This window comes from Callithrix jacchus, chromosome 11, assembly GCF_049354715.1.
Source record: "Callithrix jacchus isolate 240 chromosome 11, calJac240_pri, whole genome shotgun sequence".
Classification (NCBI taxonomy): Eukaryota; Metazoa; Chordata; class Mammalia; order Primates; family Cebidae; genus Callithrix; species Callithrix jacchus.
This window is the reverse complement of record NC_133512.1, coordinates 29580405-29605679: the sequence shown is the minus strand read 5'-3', so window position 1 is coordinate 29605679 and position 25275 is coordinate 29580405. Positions and strand designations below refer to the sequence as shown.

At 41.5% G+C, this 25275-nt stretch overlaps 1 protein-coding gene across 7 annotated transcripts in view; it reads left to right on the top strand.

Annotated features, from left to right (window-relative positions):
• CREB5 (cAMP responsive element binding protein 5) overlaps positions 1-25275 on the top strand; it is a 416669-nt gene that overhangs the window by 99411 nt on the left and 291983 nt on the right. For all 7 annotated transcript variants that reach the window (XM_017975230.4, XM_078342509.1, XM_035253540.3 and 4 more), the window contains one exon: positions 4726-4847. In XM_017975230.4, the coding sequence (XP_017830719.1) occupies positions 4726-4847 (122 nt within the window). The remainder of the gene's footprint in view (positions 1-4725; positions 4848-25275) is intronic.

Below are 25275 nucleotides of genomic sequence, written 5' to 3'. Positions count from 1 at the left end.
CTGGCATATGATAAGACCCCTGAATTTTCCTCTCTTTTCTTTTTAAAATTGGTGTGACTTGTCACTTTGCCTCTTTTACCTTTGAGGAAAATGAAACAGACAAACACATTAACTAAAATGCAGCTCTGAAAGGGAATAAAGTAGCAATCTATTATTAAATGTCCAGCAGACTACACACTTTTTAAAGGAAGAATCAGAGTTCAGAATTTAGTGTTCTTCTTGTCATTTAGTTTTATGTTGGAATAATTGCACCTGAGGGGCTGAAGCTGTTGATGCTAGGCAGACAATGAACCGATACGGATAAGTGTTGAGGGTTGTACATACATTTAGCCATGTGCTGGTCTGCCCAGCTGGTAATGTGACTGATGGATAATTCCTAATTCATAAGGCCAATTTTGTAGCACTCTGCTGGACTGATCCACAAGTCGTCTCTGCAAGGCAAGTATCCTGTACCTACCAATTTACAGAGGCAGTGATTCCATGAAAAGGCACTCCTTTTTCAGCAAACCGACTCAGCAAGGGAACCAGATACTGAACTATGACGAATGTTGCAAAGGAGGATTTTTTAAACTCCTTTTGGTGCCAGTCTTTCTTGCCAATGAAATCCCCAAGGATATGTGAGACAGTGAGAGAAGTGGGTAAGAGTTCCTACTTGCACTTGCCCTGGTGCTTGGGTCTCCCGGGAACCTGATGTGTTATTTGCAAACTCTCTGGAGAGGGTAACTCACAGGTGTTTATGCAGCAACACTTCAGATTTACAAACGCAATAACAACAAAAACAACTTTCAACTCTCAAACTCAAGAGTTATTTGTTTTTAGTTTGGTTTGAGACTGAGGTTATTCCCTTCTCTCATTCAGATGGTCCTCACTGTAGTTGAAGCAGTCAAGGAACAGTGAGTGGAAGGCCTTAAACAATCCTCTTAGCTCTGAGTTTGAAACCAGTTCTTTGAAGCCCTCCAAGTGGCTCCCAACACTACTCAATGAACACACCTTAGATATTATCCACCAATGAAGCATCCACCCTTATTATTCAGCATCTAGAGATCGCTGGTGCTGAAGCTGACTGGTGTATGCTCTTGGCTTTAAATAAGGTGTGATTTACAAGAATTTTAATTTATGGCCCACCACCTTCAGGTCTAATTTCAGCAGAAATAGTTATTTGACAAGGCATTCCTGTGCTGATAGATTTAGCTGTCCCCTTTTTTTTAACATCTGCACATTTTCTGGCTTACTTGGAACTGGTACGATGTGAGATCAAAGATAACTAGAGACCTTGTATTAATTCTCATAAATGTTAAAACAAAAGTTAAGCCCCATTTTCTGGTTCTTGTTGGAACTAGAAAGAATAGTTCACTCACAAAAATAAAATGAATTGAAAATTCGGGACAGTGTGCCTTATCTGTTCCAAATGTGGATATCAACTTTGCTTTTCTCTGACTATATTCTACAGCAAAGAAAATCATATTTGGTGACAGCCCTGGGACCTTTTTCTGGTTATTTTGCTCTGGGAGTGGGAGGGAAGCAGTTGTCTTTGCTGCCTGTGGCTCCCCTGGCCCCAGAGCTTTCATTTCCCTGTGGCCGAAGAGGCTGGTGCTGCTGGACTGTGTCAATGCCATGCCTGTGCCATCTTCCCACACCCTCCTTTGTTTATGTGTATAGGTGTATGCTGGCATCTGAGAATAATTTTTTTTAAGAGCAGACAGAAAACATCTCTCAACTTTGCTTGGGACTTGGCCTCTCTCATGCCAGCCCGAATTCAATTTCATGGACCATCTCATGACCTCATCTCAGAGTTCAGGAGTGTGAGAAAGGCTGCTAGGATGACTGTTCTCTTTACCTCTCTATGAATCACGGCCCTCAACTTCTGAATCTCCAGCAAAGAAGCATCAAAGGATAAAATGAAGCTTAAAAATTGGCAAACTCAATTCCTACTGGTGATGGGTGGTTTAACATTTCAGTTCTCTTATGTGATGGTTTCTCAGGTTTTTTAATTGCAAAACTGTTCCGGTAAGATAGGAGAATCAGTAGAATTGTAATGCAGTTCTATTGGTGAGGGATATGAATGATTCAAAAATATTTCAAAAGAACCAAGAGTTGTTAGGATTACCAATTAACAATCAAATTATATGACACAATTTCCAAATCAGGCCTGGGGCAAGTCTCAGTTTCTTCATATGTAAAACAGAAAAATAATTTTTACCTATTACGGTTGGTGTAAAAACTAATGAGATAGCATATGCAAAGCCCTTAGCACCATGCCTAGCATGCTGTAAACACCCAATAAATGAAAGAATATGTATGTGCATATGCACGTGCGCGCACACACACACACACCCTTTTATTTTCACTCTCAGATCTTGTCTATATACCTTCTATTCAATAAACTCTAGCCCTTGCCTCTGTATAGCTAGCCCTGTATAGCTAGCTCTTGCCTCTGACCTATTAGCATCAAACTTCCAGCTGTTAATTATGTTTCCATTTGACTATCCTTTAAATAGTCACATATTTCTTTGGTCTATCGATAGTGACTTTTAAAAGCTAACCCATTATGGTGGTGATTTGAGGATTTATAGAATCCTACAGCTTTAGAAATTTATCTGAAAGATGAGGAATCTGAAGTCCAGAGAATGGAAGTAAATTCCCCCATATTATACTATTTTCAAATCTAGATTTCTGGGGTGTCAAAATTGTTTTCTATATACACAACAGAGCCCTTCGGATCAGGGAGGGCAAAGACCTGAATTTAGATCAGAAAGAATCATGTCTGAAGGTAAGAGAGGACCTAGTAGTGAGAAGATGTTATAAACTGTGCGAACTTGTGCAAGGAAGCCTGATTCTTCATTTATTTTTTATTTTTCTTCATTTACAAAATAGTATCTACGCTTCTACCTCATAGAATCAGGCAAGCTCTAGATTCTAGACAATGTGGGTGAGAATGTTTATAAATTGCAAAATCCCGCATAAATATTAATTTTTTTTCTATAAACACACAATATTGTTAGGGACCTAGGAGTATATGTGTATCTCTTAATATCTCTTAATAAATAAATCAATTGCTAATAAAATGGTTTTTAACAAAACCCACTCTTTCACACATCCCTTATCTGTAATGCCAAATTTATGAACAGCTGTGGTATGCTCTCTGTGAAATGGAAGGAGCTCAGTATCTCGGAGATCAGGTCAAGAATGGGAAAAAGTGCAGATGGGGATTTTGTTGCATGGAATCCAAGTCAGCCATTTGGGTGCTGAAAGTTCCTCGCCCATAGGGAATCAAGAGACATTTCCTCTAGAGGGCTGATGCGATGGGGGATATTACACCATTTTCTGCTTCATGAGTATTAAGATATTCTTTGAATCAGACAATTTACTGATTTACTGGGCTTAAATATTCTCTGTATGATTTAGAAAAGTAAATAGAATTCTAGTTTCTTATAGGAATTTATAAAAGAATGCAGGAATGGCAAATGTGTTTCAACTTGAGGACACATCTTCGGTTGACTGGTTAATGGCTTAGAGAACTATGCAGAGATTTTGAGACTGAGTGTAGATCAAGTTGGGAAAATGCCCTATCAGTCTAGCAGAGTCTACTATAGGCTTAGGTGGGAATAATACATGTACGCAGTGGAAATAGCATTGAGGCCTTGGTTATAATCCTGCTGTCTCCCCTATCTACCTAGGAGACCTTGAGCAAGACTGTTAATCACTCTGGGACTCTGTTCTTCTGATCTGCAAAAATTTGGCTGGGCTAGGCTTTCTTCCATGGTCCTTTCTGGTTCTAATATCTTCTGTTTCTGAGAAAAGACCATTTACACAATTTTATGTGTCTCAACTCAAGTACACCTTCACCAAGGAAGATGATTGTACTCAGTGACTGCAAAAGTGTAGTTCTACTCTACTTACCTTCTATTTAACATAATCTTGTGAGGTCTCAATTCTCAAGAATTGTATGAAAATACTTCATAAACTTCAAATGCTGCATAAATATTAAGCTACAAATAGTAGCTTCAGCTCCTTCAGTTTTCTAAGTGGTAAGCTCTCTAGAAAGTCAAAAATATGAAAGAAATTCCTTTCCTTTTAAAGAGCATTCTCAGAACATTTTTTTTGGCTATAGCAAAGGAAAATAAAATTAATAATGACATTTTTAAAGGATGAAAGCAGAATGTGTTTGACTTGGAACCTTTTATTATCCTTCTATGATTTTCAGGAGAGAGGATTGTTAAGTTTTCTTTCTCCATTAAGAAAAAGGAATTAACATGCTTGTTTCTTTCTCTTTGTTTACTATAAGAATTTGCAAAATTCTTTTTCTTTTCAGCCCCCTGAAGTCAGGTTTAACATTGGGTCAGATTTTTTGGCCTTATTTTAGCGAAATCATTTTATTTTTCAAGTTTAAAATAAAGAAAGAAAAAGGGTCATTCCATATGTTTGTATGTGTACTCAGATGATACAGACTCCAGACAAGTGGAGGACGAGATCTGCTGAAGTTGTCCAGTGGGAATTCGGCAAGCCCTCGTAGACTACAGCCTTCTGTCTACTGCACTCCTGCTTCAGAATTTATGGTTTTATTTTCTTGCGTATTGTCATGTTATTTAAAGGGCTGAGAGACAGTGGATGGCTAGTGGACATTTTAATTAAGGCAAGGGGAGGGGATTAGCTAACCTAGCTCATGCTTGCTACTGGTTTTTGAGAAAAAAGACTCATTTATGGTCTCTCGGACTCTGTTTTCAGATCAAACTCCGACCCCAACGAGATTCCTGAAGAACTGCGAGGAGGTGGGCCTCTTTAGCGAGCTGGACTGCTCTCTGGAGCACGAGTTCAGGAAGGCCCAGGAGGAGGAGAGCAGTAAGCGGGTAGGTTTGCTTGGAAGGGTGCCTTGAGAGGTGTTCTGCTAGAAAGTTCCATGAGGAAACTGGGTGGCGCTGCAGTGCAGGTTGTGTTGATGTGGCCTTGAAAGGGTATTTTAGCCATTTGTGAATATTTGTCTGATGATTTTTTAAAAAAATGGTTATTCCTCGATTATGACAGAATTCAAAGCTAGATAATCATGTGAAAAATAGGTATCTGAAATACGAAATTCTAGCAAAAAAAAAAATTCAGATTCTTGAACCCGTCAAACTATTCTCAACGAGATGTTTTACTTTGCTAAGTATTTAATAGCAAACCTTAGGTGGGCAGTGAGTACAGAGAACAGGTGAGTAATCTTCATGGTGGAAGAAGGGATTTCTATGGACTTCGGCCCATGTTGTAGCTGTCTGCTTTTGATAATCTTTCCGTTCATTCTGCACCAAATTCATAATTACTTCCTGGTCATATTACCTTGTCCTAGTATTGAACATCTGTTGTTGCTGAGACAAACAGGTTAGGTACAAGTGTGAATCATTTGTTCTGAAACACATAGGAAATTCACTTTATGCAACCCTTCAGAATATATTCAGTTTTTGTGGGAATGTGCTGAAATTTCAAATCACTTTGCAAGATTAAGGAAAGGGGATGGTGGTCACAAGTCATTGTGACGAGGAGGCTTTTTGGTATTTTGTTCATCATTACTCTATGGCATTATTGAATACCCACATTGTATTAAGCAACAAATTAGATACAGTCTGTGAACAGAAATTCAAAATGTGAAAGGTGATTGAAAGGAAAGACCAGTTAGGTAGTAATGAATTCTGATGTCCAGCTGTTCCATCCGGAAAAGAAATTTTTAAAGGTTCTGATATTTCTCTAAGTGTTTCAAAGCCTTTTAGTCCTTGTCTATGTGAAATTATTATAATCCCCCCTCCACCAGATTTTTCCTGTCACAGTCTCATGTCATAATAGTCAAGAGCTTGTATTCAGTCTGTACAGCTTTAGGAAAATCGGTGAAAATAGGTGATACTTACAAGAGGAGTATAAAAGTCTCAGTTAACTCATTGTATTTATTTATAATTAATTTGTCATTTATGCTTGACTCCTCTACTCCCCTATCACATGATATGAAATGCCTTTTTTCTTTGTTAAACAAGCACTTATACCACAACGATTATTTGCCAGCCAAATAATAGCGTTATGAGCACTTTAAAAAATTAGTTCAATAAAAATAAATGACTTGGATTCTATATTTTGTTGCAATGGAAATATATATTTTTTAAACCATGAAAATAGTGTGTGAGAGAAGAAGAAATTCTCATCTAGTCAATTTCCTTTGGTTGAGTAATAAATTTAAGTTTTTTGGTAGATATATGTATGTGAAGACTAAGGAATTAAGTTCATTCCTCAAGATAGGCAAAGCTGGCTTCTTAGATTAAACTGAACTATAAGAAAGATGTGTATTTTGTCCATATTGTGTTCATTTCTGATAGAATGGTTTTACCTGAAGTATATGCCCTAGATTTTTACTGAAGACGTTTTTCCAAGAACAGTTTCGTGAAGTCCATCATTGGGGTGTGGTTTTAGATATTCTCCATTGCATTATTCATGATTTCTTACATGAAGCCCCGTGTGAGGAAATTCTTGCAGATCTGAATTCCAGGAAATGGTTCGCTTCCCCTGAGGAACTGAAATATTTTTCTCCTCATGGACATGAGAATCGTGTAGCTGGTTCTGTTTCTCTTTTCACTTTGACTGCTAGGTTAACACAAAGCCGAGTTTACTGCTCAACTTTGAGAACTTTTTCGAGTATTGTGACAAGCATGTCTTACTTCCTCCCTAGACCAGACTTTCAGTTCTAGTTTATGTTGTCTCTGGTTCTGATTTTAAATAAAAAAAAATTGTCAGGCTCTACAGGTTTCATGACTTGCTTTAAATTAGTTGTGCATTGAAAAAGAGTATATAATTAAACTTTAAAAATTAGAATAATTAAGCAACCAAGTAAGAAAAAGAACTATCGCAGCTGTAGAAACATGCTATTTTCTGTCTTTTAAGTGTTGCTCATAGCCATGTGATGCTTTCATGATAGGTGTGTGGGTGCGAACCCCGCAGCCAGCCTCCCCACGGTCTGGGACCAGTGTCTCAGGACACCACTGTCTCATGCCCCAGCCTCACTTGCATGTATGGGAAGCTCGAGAATATTCACGCTGTTGAGGCTTCTCCTTTCTTTGTCTCGTTCAAACCACAGGGGCCAAATCCAGCCGCAGTGGCCATGGTTACACAAGAGGGCATCCTCTTGAGATCTAAAGCGCAGTGACTCCTCTGACGGCAAAGAGGGCTATGTTGGTGGCTTCTGATCTGGCATTTCTTTGGAAGTCACAGGGCAGGGGAATGAGGAGTAGAAGTAAGGCTCCCCCACCTGACAATATTCTTTCACCTGCCCCTTTGAGCTTGTTTTTCCAGCTGTCAACATCCTCAGCATCCTGCCACCCCAGCTCCTCTTTCCCTGCTTTAAAAAGCAGAAATGCAGGTCCTTATCCAGTGCCTATCTTATCATTTTTTAGTAGTCTCTCCTTTTTCCTTTTAATTTCTTTTTAATTCTACACCTCTATTTCTCTTCTGATTTCTCTTCCTTTGAGTCTTTAGACTTGCATTGGTTCCTCATTAAGTTTTAGTAAAGTGGACGATGGATTAATTTCTCTGGAGAATTCGGCTAAAAAAGGTCCCTGCTTGAACATTCTATGTGTCTTATACAAAAAGTATTGGAAAGATAGGGCTGGTTCTGCATACCGTCTTTAAACTTCTAGCTGCAGTTGGTCTAGAAAATTCTGTTAAAAAGCAAATAGAGAATTGATCTTTACTTGGCTCATGAGGCTGTTCGTTGGGGAAAAGTCTGTTATATAGACTCTGTCTCTAATCCCAGCTTCTTTTTCCAAGAGCATCTCAATGTGTATATAGAATCAGTGAAGGCTGTAAGCAGCTTATGTCCACTGGAAAAGGGCCTCATTATCTATATTAATACCATGTATAGCAGACAGCATGTTCCACAATTGCCTCAACTTCCACGTTACTATAAGCTTATAGCCTCATAAATCTTTAATAAGAGAGTTGTTTCCCCTTAGATAAGCATGTTGTAATTCTCTATCAGGGATCATAAATCTCAACTTGCCAATGGCTTAGAGCTCATGCTAGTTTATGTCCTGAAACATAAGAAACTTTTCTTCATCATTTTTCACTCAAGAAATATTTTCAAGTGGTCACCACATGGCAGGCACTGTCCAAGGCATTACTGAATATACCACTGAATAAAGATGATGAGAAAAAAACAACAAAAATACCTGCCTTCATGAAGCTTACCTCTAGGGGGCAAGACAGCAATATGTGAAAAAAAGAAGTATAACATGTCAGATGGTGATAAGTGTGATGGAGAAAGATGTAGCAGGGAAGGCATGCAGGGCGTGCTGGGAGTGGTCCGACGGGCACCGCTGGTTAGTAGATGTGCAAGCAGAGACCCGAAGTGGGCGGAAGCCTGAACCAGGGACACGGTGGAGAGAAGAATACTCCAGGCTGAAAGCACATGGGTGCAAAGGCCTGAGGCTGGAGGACACTCTGTGTGTTGGAGGAATTACAAAAAGATCAAAGCGCGTGTAGTAAAGTTAGTGAGCTGGGTCTGGGAGGGCAGATCCTGGGGGGGCCTTGTATACTGTTTAAGGGGCTTTGGCTTTAACTGAGCAAGATGGGAAACTATAGGACAGTTTTTTGTGTGTTTTTTTTGAGACAGGTTCTCACCCTGTTGCCCAGGCTGGAGTGTGGCAGTGCAATCTTGGCTCACCGCAGCCTCGACCTTTCAGGCTCAGGTGATCCTCCCACCTTAGCCTCCCAAGTAGCTGAGACTACAGGTACACACCACCATCTCCCACTCATTTTTGTATTTTTTGTAATGATGGGGTTTTACTGCTCTGCCTAGGCTGGACTGAAACTTCTGGACTCAAGTGATCTGCCTGCCTCACCTCCCAAAGTGATGGGATTACTGATGTGAGCCATCACTCTCGGCCAGGACAGTTTTGAGCAGAGGAGTGAGAAGATCTGACTTACGTCTTAGAAAGATCACTTTGGCTGCAGAATTGAAAGCAAACTATTGAAGGGCAGTGTCTGAGAGAGACAGCTGTTGATTGGGTATTGAAAGAATCTAGATTTGAGATGATAGCAGGTTGGCTCAAGGTGGAGGTGGAGGCAGTGGCTAGATTCTGAATACATTTTGAAGAGAGAGCCAACAGGATTTGCTGATGGATTAGACTGGGGAGTAGTAGAAGGAGCAAGACCAGAGATAAACCTGGGTGTTTGGCCTGAGCAACGGAAGGATGGGAGTGCCTGTGGGAGGAGTGCATTTAAGGGAAAATTGGGGGTTTCTGTTTAGATTTGCTAAGTGGAGATACTGGATCAGCAGATGGATATATAGGTTTGGAAGTCAGGGAAGAAGACCAGCCTGGAGATGCACATTTGGGAGTCACTAGACCATGAGGTATGAAGAATGAAGTCAAGTAGGGAAGCCCAGCCCTAGCAGACATGTTGAATGAACAACCAGCATGTTGATTTTGTGTTCCATGTTAGAGGAAATAAAACAGAAAAAAAAGAGGCGGGTGAATTTTCCTTTTATGTTTAATGACTTAAAAAAATTGTATAATGCACGTCTAGGAGATGGGAAATAGGTTCATCATATAATACGTGTGTGTGTGTGTGTGTGTGTGTGTGTGTATAAGGAAGGAAGTGTAATCGAAGGGACTGGAAATGAACTCCTTTGTCTTGCTAAGAGAAATATAACATTACAGCCTAACATGGTTAAGGGCCCTGAAGATGAAAAGTGTGGTGTATAAGTGCTAAGTGTTGTTACTCTCCCATAGGACTGAAATCAGACTCATTATGCTGATGCAGCAATAGCAAATTAGGACATTTCCATGCTCTAGAATTCCTACCAAAATGATTAAAAGTGAAGTCCATCCCCAGAGAGTATTGACTGTTTAACACATGGGACAAGGGACAAGCTACAATCTTCAGATCTTGGATCCCAGCTCAACAGGAGTCACAGAACAGGGCATGGCAGGGTCAGCCTTAGCTCAGCAAAGCAGGCTGTTTAATCTGATTAAATTCTATACCTGGAAATCACGTTACCAGATGCCACCCATTACTTGGGGCAAGAAGGCACAGAGAGAGAGGCACTTTGCCTTCTTACACAGTCTTGTGCCCATCAGCCGCTAGCCAGCATCGCTGCGCAGTGGGGAAGGTATGAGCGGTGCTGGATAAAAAATAAAAGATGCCAAGTTAAGCAAACTTGCAACAGCTGCACATTTCCGGTTATGCTAACATGTTGCTTCTCTGATATTTGTGTAAAACAATCCTTCCCTCCCCCAGAAGTCTGGAGAAAAAGAATATTCTGAAACCTAAACTTGGTTTTATCCAGGTTTTGAAAATGTCCCCATGTTTACTTAATCCTAGTAGATGAGGCTGCTTTTGATCTTTTCGTTTTTTTATCAGCATGACTGAAAGGAAACACCCATTGACAATGATACTGGAGATGACAACCTCTTTCTTCCACCACCCCGATGACTGAAAACCCTAAGGCTTATATTGTAAGGATTTTTTTGTCCTCCCATTTCAGCATACTACAAATGTAAATCACGTTCAACTTTCTCCTTATAGGTTAAAATTATGCCCTCATCTTTGGTGGAATTTGACGCTGGAAGGGAATTTGGCTTGATCTTTGCATCCCACTCAGGGGAATGACTAAACCAGTGGATAAACTGGAAGCTATTTCATGTGTTTCAGGTCACTGGGATTTAGGAATAATGAGTACAATCTTAGCAGGGATTATTAAGAGTTGGTATTCACTTCCACATATGTGAATGAATGTGGTCTCATGTTCTGCTTCAACTTTAAAATGGCGTGGAGTTCTTTTCAACTCATAGGAGTTCATTTCTGGTTTGTGTTTGGTTTTCGTGGTGAAAAGTCAGGGTATCCTGAAAGCACCAAGATACATAGTCTATTGTCTTGCAGAGAGCGAGCACTCAATATTAAGTGTTTGATGTAGATGATGAGAGAAGCTTGGGAAGCTGACAGCTTAGAGGAATACTGACTGATACGGGGACAGATATTTGTTCATTGTCTCCCTTGATGAGTTTGCATATTCAGGTAATTTGGATCTTTATTGATGAGTCCTTACAAGCTAACTTTCACAGTAAAGGAAAAGCTATTTTACCTCTTGTGCCTGGGGACCCAATTTGGGATGCTTATTTGGCAGCTGGTGGCTCTGTCTTCAACCAGTGTTATCAGGCAAATTGAAGGGGGAGGTGGTCGTGACAGTAATTTCGGTGAGTATCTCCTAGCCTGTGGCAGAATTCATTGTTCTCTGAGTTCAGTATTAATTATTTATTTTTTTTAATCACAGGTTTTGTTTATATTTTCTATGACAACAAATATAAACAAAACGACAACATTTGTTCTGGCGAGATGGAAATCTGTGTCTGATGTCTTCTTGAGAACTGGTCCAAGGTTTTCAGAGGCTGGAGTCCGAATTAGGAAGGTTAGGCATTCATGTCGTGCCTGTGGCGGGTGTTATCATCAGAGGCCCTGCAGAGTAGGAAGCACTGGAGAATGCTTGGACCCTATTTTATTTATATCATGTTGATTGCTAGAGGAAGCTGGACATTAATTTTGGGAAGGACTATTTGTGTTGGAAATATTGTAGAGTAAAATAGTGTTTTCTTGCACTAGTATTTCCTGTTCCCTTGTGACTGGGGATGGTAATAATCAAAGGACGTATTCAGAAAGCATATTCATGTTCACATACAGATATGGATTAATGTCCATTAAACCTGCTATTAATGATAATTTGATTTGGGCCCCTTCTGTTAACAGGGAATAATTTTAACTGGTCACACTAGTAATATTTTTCTCCATTCGAAATTCAGAGAAATAAACTGTCCAGAGAGACAAAAAGGGAGCCAGTGGTATATGTGGAACATTCTGGCCTTTCCCTGACTTCTCTGGGTGTCCAGCTCTGCCTCCTTGTCTTTTGAATGTATCCACTCTCAGGTGGATCTTACCGACACCTTCTGTTCAGAAAACCCACACGTTCTCATAGTTTAACAGTCAGCTCCACCCAGATAATCCCTTTATTCGTACATCTAGCCCTGCGTTGGCATAAATATTGATCTCTAGCCTCCAGCTGTTACTGATGTTCCCAACGAATATACCACTGCTGTTCTTCACTCAACAGGCCTGAAACCATGCCCAGGGCTTTCCCCTACAAACTCAGCACCATGCCCGACTCCCCTGGTTCTGCTAGAGGCGTGTTTCACCCCCAACTCTGGGACTCAACTCCCCCCACTTCACCCTCTTTTGTTCCACTCCCTAGGTCCAATCAACTTTCTTAAGACACAGGCCTCAGCTGTTCCCTTTATTTTCCATGTCTATGACCTCAAGCCTAGACCATTCTTACTTCCTACTGGGTTTTTGCTGCAAATTCCAAGAAGGTTATTTGACCTTTAACATAACTTTAAAGAGATATCTAGCAATAAGCATTATTGTAAAACCGAATGCACTTCTTTAAAAATGAAAACTAACAGAAATGCTTAAAGTAGAAAAAAAAAAAAAGAAAGTGTAGCCAGGCTTGGTGTCTTACACCTGAAATCCAAGCTCTTTGGGAGACCAAGGGCTAACAGGATCCGTTGAGGTACGGAGTTTAAAGCCAGCCTGGGCAACATAGCGAGACCTCGTCTGTATTAAAAATAAAAATAAAAAAATCAGCCTGGCTTTGTGGCCCACAGCTGGAGTCCCAGCTGCTTGGGAGGCTGAGGCAGGAGGATTGCTTGAGTCCAGAAGTTCAAGGCTGCAGTGAACTATGATCGCACCACTGCACCAGACTGAGTGACAGAGCAAGACCTTGTCTTAATAAAAAAAAAAAAAGTGAGGAAAACAATTGTTCTTGAAGCTGTTTGGCTTTTCTTTATGGTTAAAAGAAAGTTCCTCCAAATATTATCATTGTTAAAAGGTTGGTGCGGGACACTGAAGATATAAAAAGGGGATATACTGGAAGTTTTATACACACAGCATCACGTTGTATTTTACTGTAGCAACATGTGGTCAGCTGATCCTGCTGCTACAACACTGGGACTGAAGTGGGTGCAATAAAAAAAAAATGACAGAAAAAAGAAACCCCAAACAGCCAAAACCGCAGCGCAGCCCTGAAGCTCTGCAGGCAGCACCGTCAGCTCAGCTGCAGCCTAGAAGGGCCACTTGCGGGGCCTGCCCTGCACTCCTACCAGGCAGCCTTACTGTAGCTGAAAATCGGTCCACCACCTGAATTCTGGTGATTGGGATGATCCTCACTAAACCAATTAAGAAGCTCTGCTTTAAGGCCTGGGAAAAGGGGAGCTTTTCGCAGCAGAGAACTTTCTCATCAGGGTGATTTTTAAAAATTCCAGATTGGGTCAGTTTCTCAGTTTGTTTAAATCACTTCTTACCTGTCCCAAGGCAGGCAAGCCAGGCTGGGATTTCAAGGTCATAACCCAAATGGAGTCACAACGTCGAATGGACACTCTCCTCCGAATGAATCTGTTTCCAGCTGTGAGTAATTCAGGATTTCTAATGCGCCAGACAGGCGCACAGAGTGGGGTGTGTACCTGGGCTCAGGAGGGCTTTGCATCTGCAGAGAAAGCTCACACTGTCCTCCGTGAGGCCCTGCATTAATACTCCCAAAGGTATGTGGGAAAACAGATCTGTTTTCTGGGCTAGATTAAAACTAAATGACTAAAAGATGAAGCTTCCGTTCTAGGCAGAAAACAGCACTCACATTTGGAAAATTGTACCAAATGATAGCAGTGAGCATCTGTAGCTAAGTCACTTACCTGGGCCCCTCACAGAGACGTGAGAAAAAATTGACATTGTAAAGAGGAGAGGAAAATAATATAATAGTTGCAAGAAACCATCTCTGCCTCCATCATCTCATAAATCCAGATGAACGTTAAGTGCAGCAAGCAGCAGGTATGGGAGTGATTTACTCTGAGAACTCTGCTCTAGCATTTGTGTGTTAAGTTATTTCCATACTGAAAAGTCTGAGGCCAGGAACTGGAATTCCGATCATTCCTCCCGTCCGCATTTCCAGCATGTTGGCTGTCAACTCAAACCTGTGGTGCAATGACTGATGTTAGCATCAGAACCATGCAGGGCCAATTTTCCTTATTCTATACCCAAGTACCACCAAAGTTCAAAGACTTAGGAAAGTTTATTAAATGGTGCCCCCCAGCCCACCCAAATTACTGATACCCATGTTTGTGTACTTTTTGGAACTAGCTGTTCTGGTGAGCCTTATGGGGCTTACAAGGGTTGGAAAGGAGGTTAGGCTGTTTTCCCTGGGTGGCCATGCAGAGAGTCACCTACTCGCTCCTACTGTGGGATATCTGTTGTGGGCTTCTCTGACTGTTATTAGGTTTCTCTCTGTGCTTTGCTTTCTGGGATATTCAAAGCTACTGTTCAGTTTGTTAGAACGTGGAACTCTGTTCTGGATGACAAGTCCAGTCCTCTTCTTGGGCTCTTGAGTGAAGTAGAATTCTGAAAGGGCTTTACTCTCAGCATCTCCTCTAAGCACACATTTGCTAATAGAACTAGCTTGCTGCTGGCAAGGCAAGACTAGTGTGTATGATGACATTTTGTAAGACGACATTTGAGCTATTATTTGAGAGTTTTGAAGCTAGAAGCAGGCTGTCCCACCTGCAAGCTTTCCCTTCATTATCTGGCACTGGGGTTGGGGAGCAGCTTGCTTCCCAGTCCTCTCTGTGAAGTGAGGACTTCACATTTTGTGTTTAGTGTGGCTACAGCCAGCGGTGTCCTTGAGATCTGAGGTACGTGCAGAACACACCATCTGTTCTAAGAAAACTTTGAAAGTTGATCATAGTGCTGACCGCATCTGCCCGAGTTGGTGCTGGGCACAGCCTTTCTTTGGGGGCTTTATGTTTCGGTGGAGGCTCATTCAGGCTCTACAGTCACCTCCCCAAAGAAGAAAAGCAGTAATGTTTTGTGTGAATATCCGGCTGATTGACTACAGGTGATGGCATTTTGAATCACAGCCTCTCTTAAAGAAGTCATCCCCTTGCTGCCTTCTCCCGGCATGATTTGTTATGCACAGAGCTTAGGAACTTTCCCAGAGGGTTTGTGAAGGTAAGCTTATTGTTGAATTTGTTGGCACGGTTGGCCCAGGCATTCCTGTCCATTGCTCTCTAACCGGAGCAACAAGAGCTTTGGGTAAGGAAGTCTGGGCTTCTTCATGGCCCCACTTGGTTGCTCCCCAATGGCTAGAGGGAAACAAGATGGCCCAGAATTCTCGCAACCCCTTTCTCAGTGTGTTGCACCAAAGAGCTCCCCGCCTCGTGCTGCCAGGCCACCTGAAAGTGGCCTCCGAACACTTCCTGTGCTATCTACACTAGCCCCGACGCGGATTGTGAGGGTGTGACGTGGAGTGTTGTCTGAATTCAGAACAAAGGCAGAAATCAGCTCTGTTCCATTGCTCTCATTTTCTCACCAGTAAAATGGGCCTTTTGACCTCTTTGAAGTTCTAAATGTAGGAAGTTAGAATATGTTGAGATCTGAAGAATAGAAATTAAAGCTGGTTTCTAGGTAGGGGTTTTTAGATTCATCTATCACTAGAAGATCTGACTTCGAACATTCTTTCTGATGTTGACTATAAGAAGTGTCCAAAAAGGTGACCAGGAAACAGGAATCCAAACTCCACATTCACAGAGACAATAACACCATTGTGACATTGCTGCCTGAAAGAGGTGTCCTTTTCCTGCATGTCAATAGTAAGGAAATAATTCCTTGATCCAGATCTCTACTCATTTTTTCTTTATTTATATTACAACAATACACACATACATGTGTATGGGCTTTAGGCAAAGTTGGGAATCTAGACTTTGGGAACAATTTCATGCCAATTTCTAGGAAGTTCTGGCAGAATTCTGATTATACCTAAGTTGCTTATAATGATCAATTCAACCCTAGATTTAGCAGATATTTGCTATCAGTGTTTAACTACCTACTGCCCTTTGATTGTGAAGATGGTATGACCGATTTGCCCATAAGCTGGGGATGAACTTAAGAGTTGATTTACCCTTGGTGGTAATGGATTTGCAGAGATCCAGACATAAATGCCCTCCCACAGACTTCCTTGCCACCAGAGGCACATATTGTAGGACAGCTGGCCAGGGCTGGGGGAGCGGTCTGTGATGATGGGAGAGAGGCGCTACTTTGACCTCATTAGAGTAGCTTCTAATTGAATGCAACGGTCGTAGACCACAACTACTCAGTGCTGTGCTTCTCATGCAATGTACTGGTGTGTTCCACAGGAGAAACATCTGTTAATAACACTGATGGAATATTCCCAGCATTATTTTCTCTTTTGCATTTTGTTCTTCTTAAATTTGACTGCTCTTTGACAAAAATCTCAGGATGCCAAACAGTCATCACTAAATCATGTAACAACGGTTTGTGGTTACAGAAAAGCACCAAGAGCTCACATATGTGCTTTAAACCAAACTGAAAATGGATGAGAAACTCAGAAAGAAGGATCTGTGTGTCTCTGATCTTTGCATATGACTTGGTGTTAGAAGGGAGAGGAGGAGTGGTGCTCTGGTGTGTGCTAGGAATGGCTTGAAAGGGACCGATCCACTAAAACACTTTGTTTAGTTGCATCGTGGTAGGGGCTCAGCGCATCGGCCCAGATTACTGGCTTTTCATCAAAGGTTAAGTAGGTGCTACTTCAGTAGAGCCCTGTTCCTTCAGTATGAACTAGCTGACGCAGGTCAGTTTTTAAACATCAGTTTATAACTTTCTGTGCTCACACACTTTTGCCAAGTTCCTCCTCCTCAGTTTCCAGGTAGAAGCACTCGCCTCCTCATCCTCCTGCCTCAGGCTTTTGGGAGGCCTCTTCCCCTCACATTTGTCACTGAGACCATTTGACATATTAGCCAGTCGGGGCATGTGGTCCAAACAAGGATTACTAACATTTGCATTCTCCTTTCCTATCCGTAGAAAGGAAGAGACCAAGTCTGATTTTTGAAGTGATCCCTACTTCCTACAACTCCCTGGCAGAGGTAACTTGCTCCTAGGGCCAAATCCCCTTCCCAACAGCTGTTTGGTGATTCTGTGTCATTGCGCTGACTGTAAAATCAGGCACATCCTTTTAATTACCTATTCATATTTCAGCAACGCCGAGCTCTGGGGCACAGAGAGAGGGAATAAGCCTTCATTGTAATGGATTTTTAGAAAGGCTATCTCTGAGATAAGAGTTCTAAATCTTGGCAGTCTCTTCAGAGCACACACTTTGTGATTGCACACAAATTCTTGGCTCCCCAGAGCCGAGTTGTAAATGGAGTGCAGCGTACAGGGCTGGGTAATAAGATACTGCAGATACATTTTAGAGCAAGGTGCACTTTTGCTTTATTTATGAAGATAGACAGGCTGGTTGAGGGCTTAATCACAGCTGATAAATCATTTTAAGAAAGCCTATTAGAACCATATGCTGATTTTTTGCATTAATATAGTGCGTCTGTTTCCAGTCTAATAAGACGGGGGTTTTTCTCCTGTGCTCTGGGTCTCTCCAGTGTGGACTATTTATCTGTTTAAGTGGTATCACTTGTGTGGGAGCATTTATCTCCTTAAGAGGTACCATTAGTAAAAGAAGGTGAAAGAAAGGGGTAGAAGCAAAAATGAGCAAAGGCGCCCATGGCACAGTGTGTGTGTGTGTGTGTGTGTGTGTGTGTGTGTGTGCGTTTATGGTATCACAAAGGAAAGAGTAAAAGAGCTGAGAACAGGAAACATCTCAATTAGAGTTTCGGAAGGCCATGGATTGGTCCTCACTTGGCATAAGGTAGTCATTTCAGCCCAGGTGGTTATAATACTGTAGGAAAAGATTATCTGAAGTTGGAAGGGGTTGTGCGCTGACATTTTGGTTACCTCACTTCTCCCCAAGCTCGCAGAGGTCTGCCCCAAGAACAGGTCCCAAGGCTCTTTAATGAGAGCCATATTGGGGCTCCGACTCTGAGCCAAGCTCCGTTTATCACTAATTGCAGGGGTGCCTTGCAGGTCTTTTATTTCCTGATTATACCTCTGCTCTTTTTATTATCTTGCCAAAATTCAAACAGTAATAATTGCATGATTTATTGTTTATTTATAACCCTTCTACTGCTTCAATCCCTGTATTTAATAGATTTTTAAACAGCAAATAGCTTTACTAAATGACCGGACTTTTTTTTTAAACCTACTGAGAAGCCATGGATATGCCAATCTCACTTGGCATGCTTCAAACCACTTCCATGGGACTTCTGCAGAATACAATATCTCTGACCATATACAGAAGGTTTTTTTACTGCATAGAGAGTTTGTGTGCCAGGAGAATGTATTAGGAAAGGATATTAATTTATCCTATAGGCTTACATTCAGTTGAGTTATATTAATCTGGCTCCCAGTTTCTTTCTAACTAACGGTTTCCAAGAGAGAGATAAATGAAAAGCCTGTTTTCGACACATTTAGACATAGTGGGGAAATATAATACCACATTATTGGAATTGAGATTATAAACTAGTAATAATAAAATTTGCCATCATTCATTGGGCTCCTACTATTTGTCAGGTGCTGTTCTGGAAGTTTTATTTATATTATCCCCTGACCATCATAGCAGTCCTAGAAGATAGATGTTTTTACCTCCATTTTTTACAATGAGAAGTTGAAGCTCAAGAGTTTAAATAATTTGCTGAAAAGTCACAAAGCTAGGATGTTGCAGATCCAGTAGATAGGGCTGTCTGCTGAAAACTTAGTGTGTTTCTCGATACGTAGACTGCTTCTTCCTATCTTTATTCTTTATTGGTGCATATGTATTTTAATATTATTTGCTTAAAAAAACGTCTGCTGGATGCATTGCAGAACATCAAGCCATGCTTGACCTCGACAAACACATGAAAATATATTGACTGCATTGACTATATTCTGGTCTTTTTTTTTTTTTTTTTGAGATGGAGTCTCACTCTGTCACCCAGGCTATAGTGCGATGGCACAATCTCTGCTCACTGCAACCTCTGCCTCCTGGGTTCAAGCAATCCTCTTGCCTCAGCCTTCCAAGTAGCTGGGATTACAGGTACATGCCACCACGCCTGGCTAGTTTTTTGTATTTTTGGTAGAGACAGGGTTCCACCATGTCAGCCAGGCTGGTCTGGAACTCCTGACCTCACGTGATCTGCCTGCCTCAGCCTCCCAAAATGGTGAGATTACAGGTGTGAGGCCACCGTGCCTGGCTATATCCTGGTCTTTTAAAAGTGCCCTGTATGGGTTCCGTTGAGCTTCGTCTTCCCTCTGGATTCATTCGCGCTCTGCAGATGTGGCTGCAGACAGCGTGGCTGGCCCTGAAACCTAGCAATGAAAGGTAGCTTGCTCTTCGTAACACATTTTTCAATGCCACCAAAGGCATATAACCCACCACGACTGCTTTGCTCACCAAGACACATTAATTCCATTTCCCAACCCAAGCATGGGTATTCTCTCATCTCCGGAGTTCTGGGAGAGGCATCCACATATTGTCAGGCATTTTGTTCTGTGCCTGTCCTAGAGGCTGCCACCTTCCTAGAGTGAAACGAACATTTGGTGAGTGAAGATGTATTTGGAGCCCATGTTAGATTCTAGAAGAATAATGTCTGCTGGAACGACTGCCTTAAGGAGAGCAAGCTTAGGTGAGTCCTGCCCTGGGTTTCTTAGGGCATAACCTTGGGATTCAGGGAGTTGCTACACCATTACTTTTGGGTGTCATAGGACTTTTGGCAGTGGAATAGAGATTAATCACTGGTATATAAGCTGTGCTATGTATTAATTTGTTTAAATATCGGCTCTTGAAGGAAACTGCCATGATCCCTCCCTTTCTCTATGCCCAGCTTCTACCACTGGAAATGCTTCCATTATGTCCTCCCAATTCAATTGAAAACCGTTTATTGAGGTTTTAATGTGTCCCAGGTGCTGTGCTAGTTGGGCCAGGAGCCAAGGCTACGTTCTAGAGGAGGAACTGCTAATGATATAAAGGAAAGTTTGGCTTTTCTTGATGGGTCCTAAACTCTTCTGGGATCATGTGCAGAGTAGAAATAGCAATTGCAGTGGCTACTCAATTTAACGGGGTGTTTTTCATGCTCTGACTCCAATTTAATTTTCTAGTTTTCTTTCTCGTTTGTCTCATGTCTTTTCTGCTCAGGAAAATGAAATAAGCCATCCTTCCTGAAACCACTCTGTGGCTTCACCACCTTCCTGTGCTTGCCCAGACAGTTATTTCCTCTTGCACGGTCTTCTTCTTCCCTCATCTTTGACCAAATCTAACCCATCCATGAAAGCTCATGTTAGCTGCCACTTTCATGAAGCCTTCTCCAATCTCCCTTTACCTGATGGAATCTTGATCTTTGCTGAATTCCTGCAGTGCTTTTTCAGCATTGCTTACAGGACACCTAACGTCCTACCTTGTGCTTTGATATTTGCTGAATCTGCCCCCTGGGACTGAGAGCCGTGTTATCACAGGGCACTGCCTGTCTCCACCTGTCATTCTCAGCACCACTGCCTTACACGTGGAAGAAGCTCTATGAAGAATTACTGGAATGAATGAATGAACGAATATGTAAGCGTGAATGAATGTCCTTACTGAACAAGATTACATGGCTTGGTGTAACTGAGACAAGGAAAACTGAAGTGCTTTCTACCTCTGAAGTAAGATGCCTCTTAGACGGCTTTAGTATACACATTCTTTTAGAGAAATTTGCTGGCTGGATGCAGTGGCTCACACCTGTAATCTCAGCATTTTGGGAGTTCAAAGGGGGCAGATCACTTGAGGCCAGAAGTTTAAGATCAGCCTGGCTAACATGATGAAACCTTGTCTCTACTAAAAATTAAAAAAAAAAAAGGGAGACGTGGTGGCAACTGCCTGTAGTCCCAGCTACTCGGAGGCTGAGGCAGGAGAATCACTTGGACCTGGGAGTGAGCTGCAGTGAACCGAGATCACGTCACTGCTCTACAGCCTGGGTGTCTCAAATGAAAAAGGTTGCTAATTCATGAAAGAGCCTGAATTACTGAGGATAAAAATACCTAATAACATAGATACTGGTTAATAGCCATGCTGTGTAGAGAATCTTGAAAGCATGGAGAATTTTAATTAGAAATGTTTCTATTCATTCAACAGTTTTTTGTGAGTTTTAATTTTTCTTTTTATCTATTTAGTTTTCTAATTGGTACATCATATTTGTCCATATTTATGCAGTAGATGTGTTATTTTGATACATACATAGATATGTAGTGATCAAGTAGGGTTATTTAGACTACCTGTCACCTTGAACGTTTACCCTTTCTTTGGGGAACATTTCAAATCTTCTAACTGTTTTGAAATATACAATACATCATTGTTAACTGTAGTCACCCTACTGTGCTACCAGATACTGCAACTTATTCCTTCTATCTTAACTGTGAGATTGTGCTCATTACCAACCCCTCTTCATTCCCCCAACCCCACCCGCTGACCCTTTCCAGCTTCTGGTAACCATCATTCTACTCTCTACCTTCATGAGATAAACTTTTTAGGCAGCACGTGAGTGAAAACACATGATATTTATCTCTCTGCCTGGCTTATTTCATTTAACATAACAACCTCCAGTTCCATCTATGTTGCTGTAAATGACAGGATTTCTTTTTTATGGCCCAGTTGTACTCCATTGTGCATCTATACCACATTCTCTTTATCCATTCATTTATTGATAGATTGTCAGATTGATTCCATATCTTGGCTACTGTTAATAGTGCTGCAACAAATATGGAAGAGCAGGTATCCCTTTGATATACCATTTTTATTTTCCTTGGACAAATAGTAGTGAGATTGCTGGATCCTGTGGTGATTCTATATTTAGTTTTCTTGCGAAATCTCTATTCTCTCCTCCATAGTGGCCATGCCAGCTTACATTCCCATCAACAGCATGTAAGAATTCCCTTTTCTCCACATCCTTACCAACATTTGTTATTTTTTTCTTTTTGTTTGTATGATTGCCATTCTGACTGGAGTAAGATGGTATCTCATTGTGGTTTTGATTTGCATTTCCCTGATGATTAGTGAGGGTGAGAATTTTGAAAAAAATGTATCTGTTTGACACTTGTATGTCTTCTCTTTGGCATGCAATATGGTACCACTCAGACCACAGGCTCTTATGATAAAGTGTGACAAATGTTTTGTACCATAAATATAATAGACATAAGCTAAAGATTTCCTAACCCAGTATTCTGTGTGTGTCCTTGTGTGTGTACGATGGGGACAGTGGGTAGGTATCAATGGCAGGTCTTAGTTAACTAACCTAACACTCTAAGCCTCAGTCTTCTCATCTGGATATGGCAATAATAACTACTTAGCTTACAGGATGCTGTGATGATAAATGAAACCTCAGATATGAAGTACTGTAGCTTGCATGCAGGGCTTCTCAATAATTCTAATTCTCTTTCCCTTCACTGTATGCGGATCCAAGAATCAGAGACTGCTGAGAGTTAAGCGCCAAATCTGGGATGGGAAATTGGGCAAATACTCTACACTCATAATTTTTCCTGGATTTTAGGTGGTAGTTGTGACTCAGAAATCCCTTTCATCACTTCAGTGAGCCCAGAGACTAAAACCTTGAAAAGCCTTAGTCAAAACTCAGAGGTGGGTTAGTGTCTATGATCCATACTGAGCAGGAAATAATCTTTCTGTTGTTACAGGTGATTATTATATAAATCAAAAGTCCAAGGGCTTCCCCGAGGTTTCACTTTACAACCTAGGTGATGCAGTATACCAGTATTTATTTTTAGAAAGGTTTGGCAGATGTTAGGTAGGCTGACTTCCAAATAGAAAAAATGTTCAGAGCAATATAATAGAAGTCTCTATGGGACAAACTGAAATGAGACGTTATCATCTTTGGAACACATTCACCTATTCCTCAGTTACTTAGCCTCAAAACTGTGGGTCCTGCTTATACCATCTTACTTTGCCTTCTTTGGTGGCATATAAGTAACTTCCTGGAAAGATGTCCTTCTTAGAGTGTCTGGGTGTTTAGAGTTACCAGAGTTTTGGTCACTACAGAACATTGTTGGGAAAGAAAAACCCTTGCTTTGGGAAGATTTACCATCAAAGCAGAGTCCATGGTTTAGGCAAGCTTGAACTGCCCGGAGAAAGCAGGCTGTGTGGCCACGTGGCCTGGCCACGCTGAGAAGCCGCAAGGCCAACTGTACACAGAAGAGGTGCTGCCTGCCTGGTGATCCTGTCCTCCTGGGATAGGGGTCTGTGCACAGGCCCCAAATAGCTTGGAGCACAGGCACTGAATACTCAATTCCTTCATTCCTGTTTTCTTTCTTTGTCAGGAAGGTCACAGACCCAGGGAGGTCCTCTGTTCTGTTCTCCTGGTATTTAATTCATCCATCTTTTATTACTCCTGTGACAGCAGGTGCTGAACACCTGGACACATACTCCACACCCCTTATGAAGGCAAAATATTAAACCAAGGGTGGGTGGCAGAACCTTGACTTTTCATTGTGTATCTGAGGAGGGCAACTTATCAGGGAATTGGAACTGAGACATGACGTACACCTGAAAACCTGGTTAGTTGCAGTGAGCCATGCCTTAGTGGGCTTTTCCAACATCCAGGAAGTGGTTTGGGTCTGTCACAACCACCATCATGACTATCACTCCTTCCTAAGTAAAAGCTGAAAGACCAGCTCTTGGCCCCAGTAAGAACCCATCCTGTTTTTCTTGTTACTGAAACTGAATATCCGAAGGTCATTGCCATACAACTGCTTTTATCTCACTGCTTACTAAATGCCTTCTTTGGAACACTCCTCCCGAGAAATAAGCTGCATCAGAATTACCAACCTCACCTGGGACTGTGCTACAGATATAAACTCTGGAGCCCTATTCTGAACTGAGTCACTCTGTCCAGCCTGTGGCAAGTTCCCAGATCATCCTGATGCTGCTGGTCTGGGACCACACTTTGAAGACCACTGGTCTAATGATTTTCTTGACAGCCAGGTGCAGTGGTTCATGCCGTAATCCCAATGCTGTAGGGGGCTCAGGTAGGAAGATCGCTTGAGGACAGGGTGTGTTCAACATGAACCTGGCCAACATAGTGAGACATGATCTCTACAAAAGTTTTTAAAAATTAGCCAGGCATAGTGGTGCATGCTTGTATTACCATTCAAGAGGCTGAGACAGGAGGTGTCAGTTCAGGAGTTTGAGGTTGCAGTAAGCTTTGATTGTGTCATTGCACTCCAGCCTGGGTGACAGGGCAAGATCTGTCTCAAAAAAATTCTCTTGTCAACTACACTTATTGTTTGTTTAATATTATTCCTTTCTTGAAGCCAGAATCTTACAGAACCTACTTTGCGCTACTGTAATGGAAAGAGCTTGAGCTATCCACACCTATTGGCTCGTGGCCTTACAAAGTCATTTAACTTTTTCTGAGCCACCGTGTTTATCTACCTTGAAAAGTATAATGAGGTTTGGGCATAATTACATGTGTGGATACAGCAAATTGCCTTGCACATAGGATATACTTACTAAATGAAAAGCATGTTTTGGTTAGTTCAGGCCAGAGCTATGCTGATATTTGCTGCATTCCCACTTTCTTGGAAAGTACTGAAACTTCAAGACACTTTGAATGTACAGTCCAAAGATTTCTTGAAACGTGGGGCCCATCACTTTGACCTGTCCACAAGTGAGCAGATCTTCCTGATATAGGCTATCACTGAGTCAGCATTAATTGTTCTGTAATTGTCAAGGGGAATATTTCATGATGAAGAAAAACAGCCATCAGGATAGTGTTTGAAGATGCTGTGACATCCAAAGTGCTTAATATTTCATTTCTTTATTATGTGAAAGTAGTTTGCAAACTTCAATGTGGTATAAAAATGAGTGTGATTATAATTATTATTACCTTAACCAAAGTTTTAGGTTAACAAAAGAAAAAAAGGCTCGCCAATGCAGAATAGGTATGTTTCTCACTTTTAAAGAAGAATACGATATTTCTGTCTCTTCTTTGGCCATATTCTGAATGTTGTCTCAGAATTTCTCTGGGGGCTTCCACAGTTTTGGGGATATCCTGACCTTGTTGCTTTAAGGCTAGACCATAGAGAGGTAATGAGAGAATAGAACATTGAATGACTTTGCAATGGGTCCCCATAACCAAGGAGACACCCCTGTCCTTCTGAGGCAACAAACTTGGAGGTGGGAGAATGTGATTTATGAGGAAAAGCAACAGCAACAGATTCCTGATTCTTCTATGAGAGCAGCTCTCAAACCACGATCTGGAGCACAGCTAGTTTCTGCTGCTTATTCCTGTGACCTGCTGGGCTACA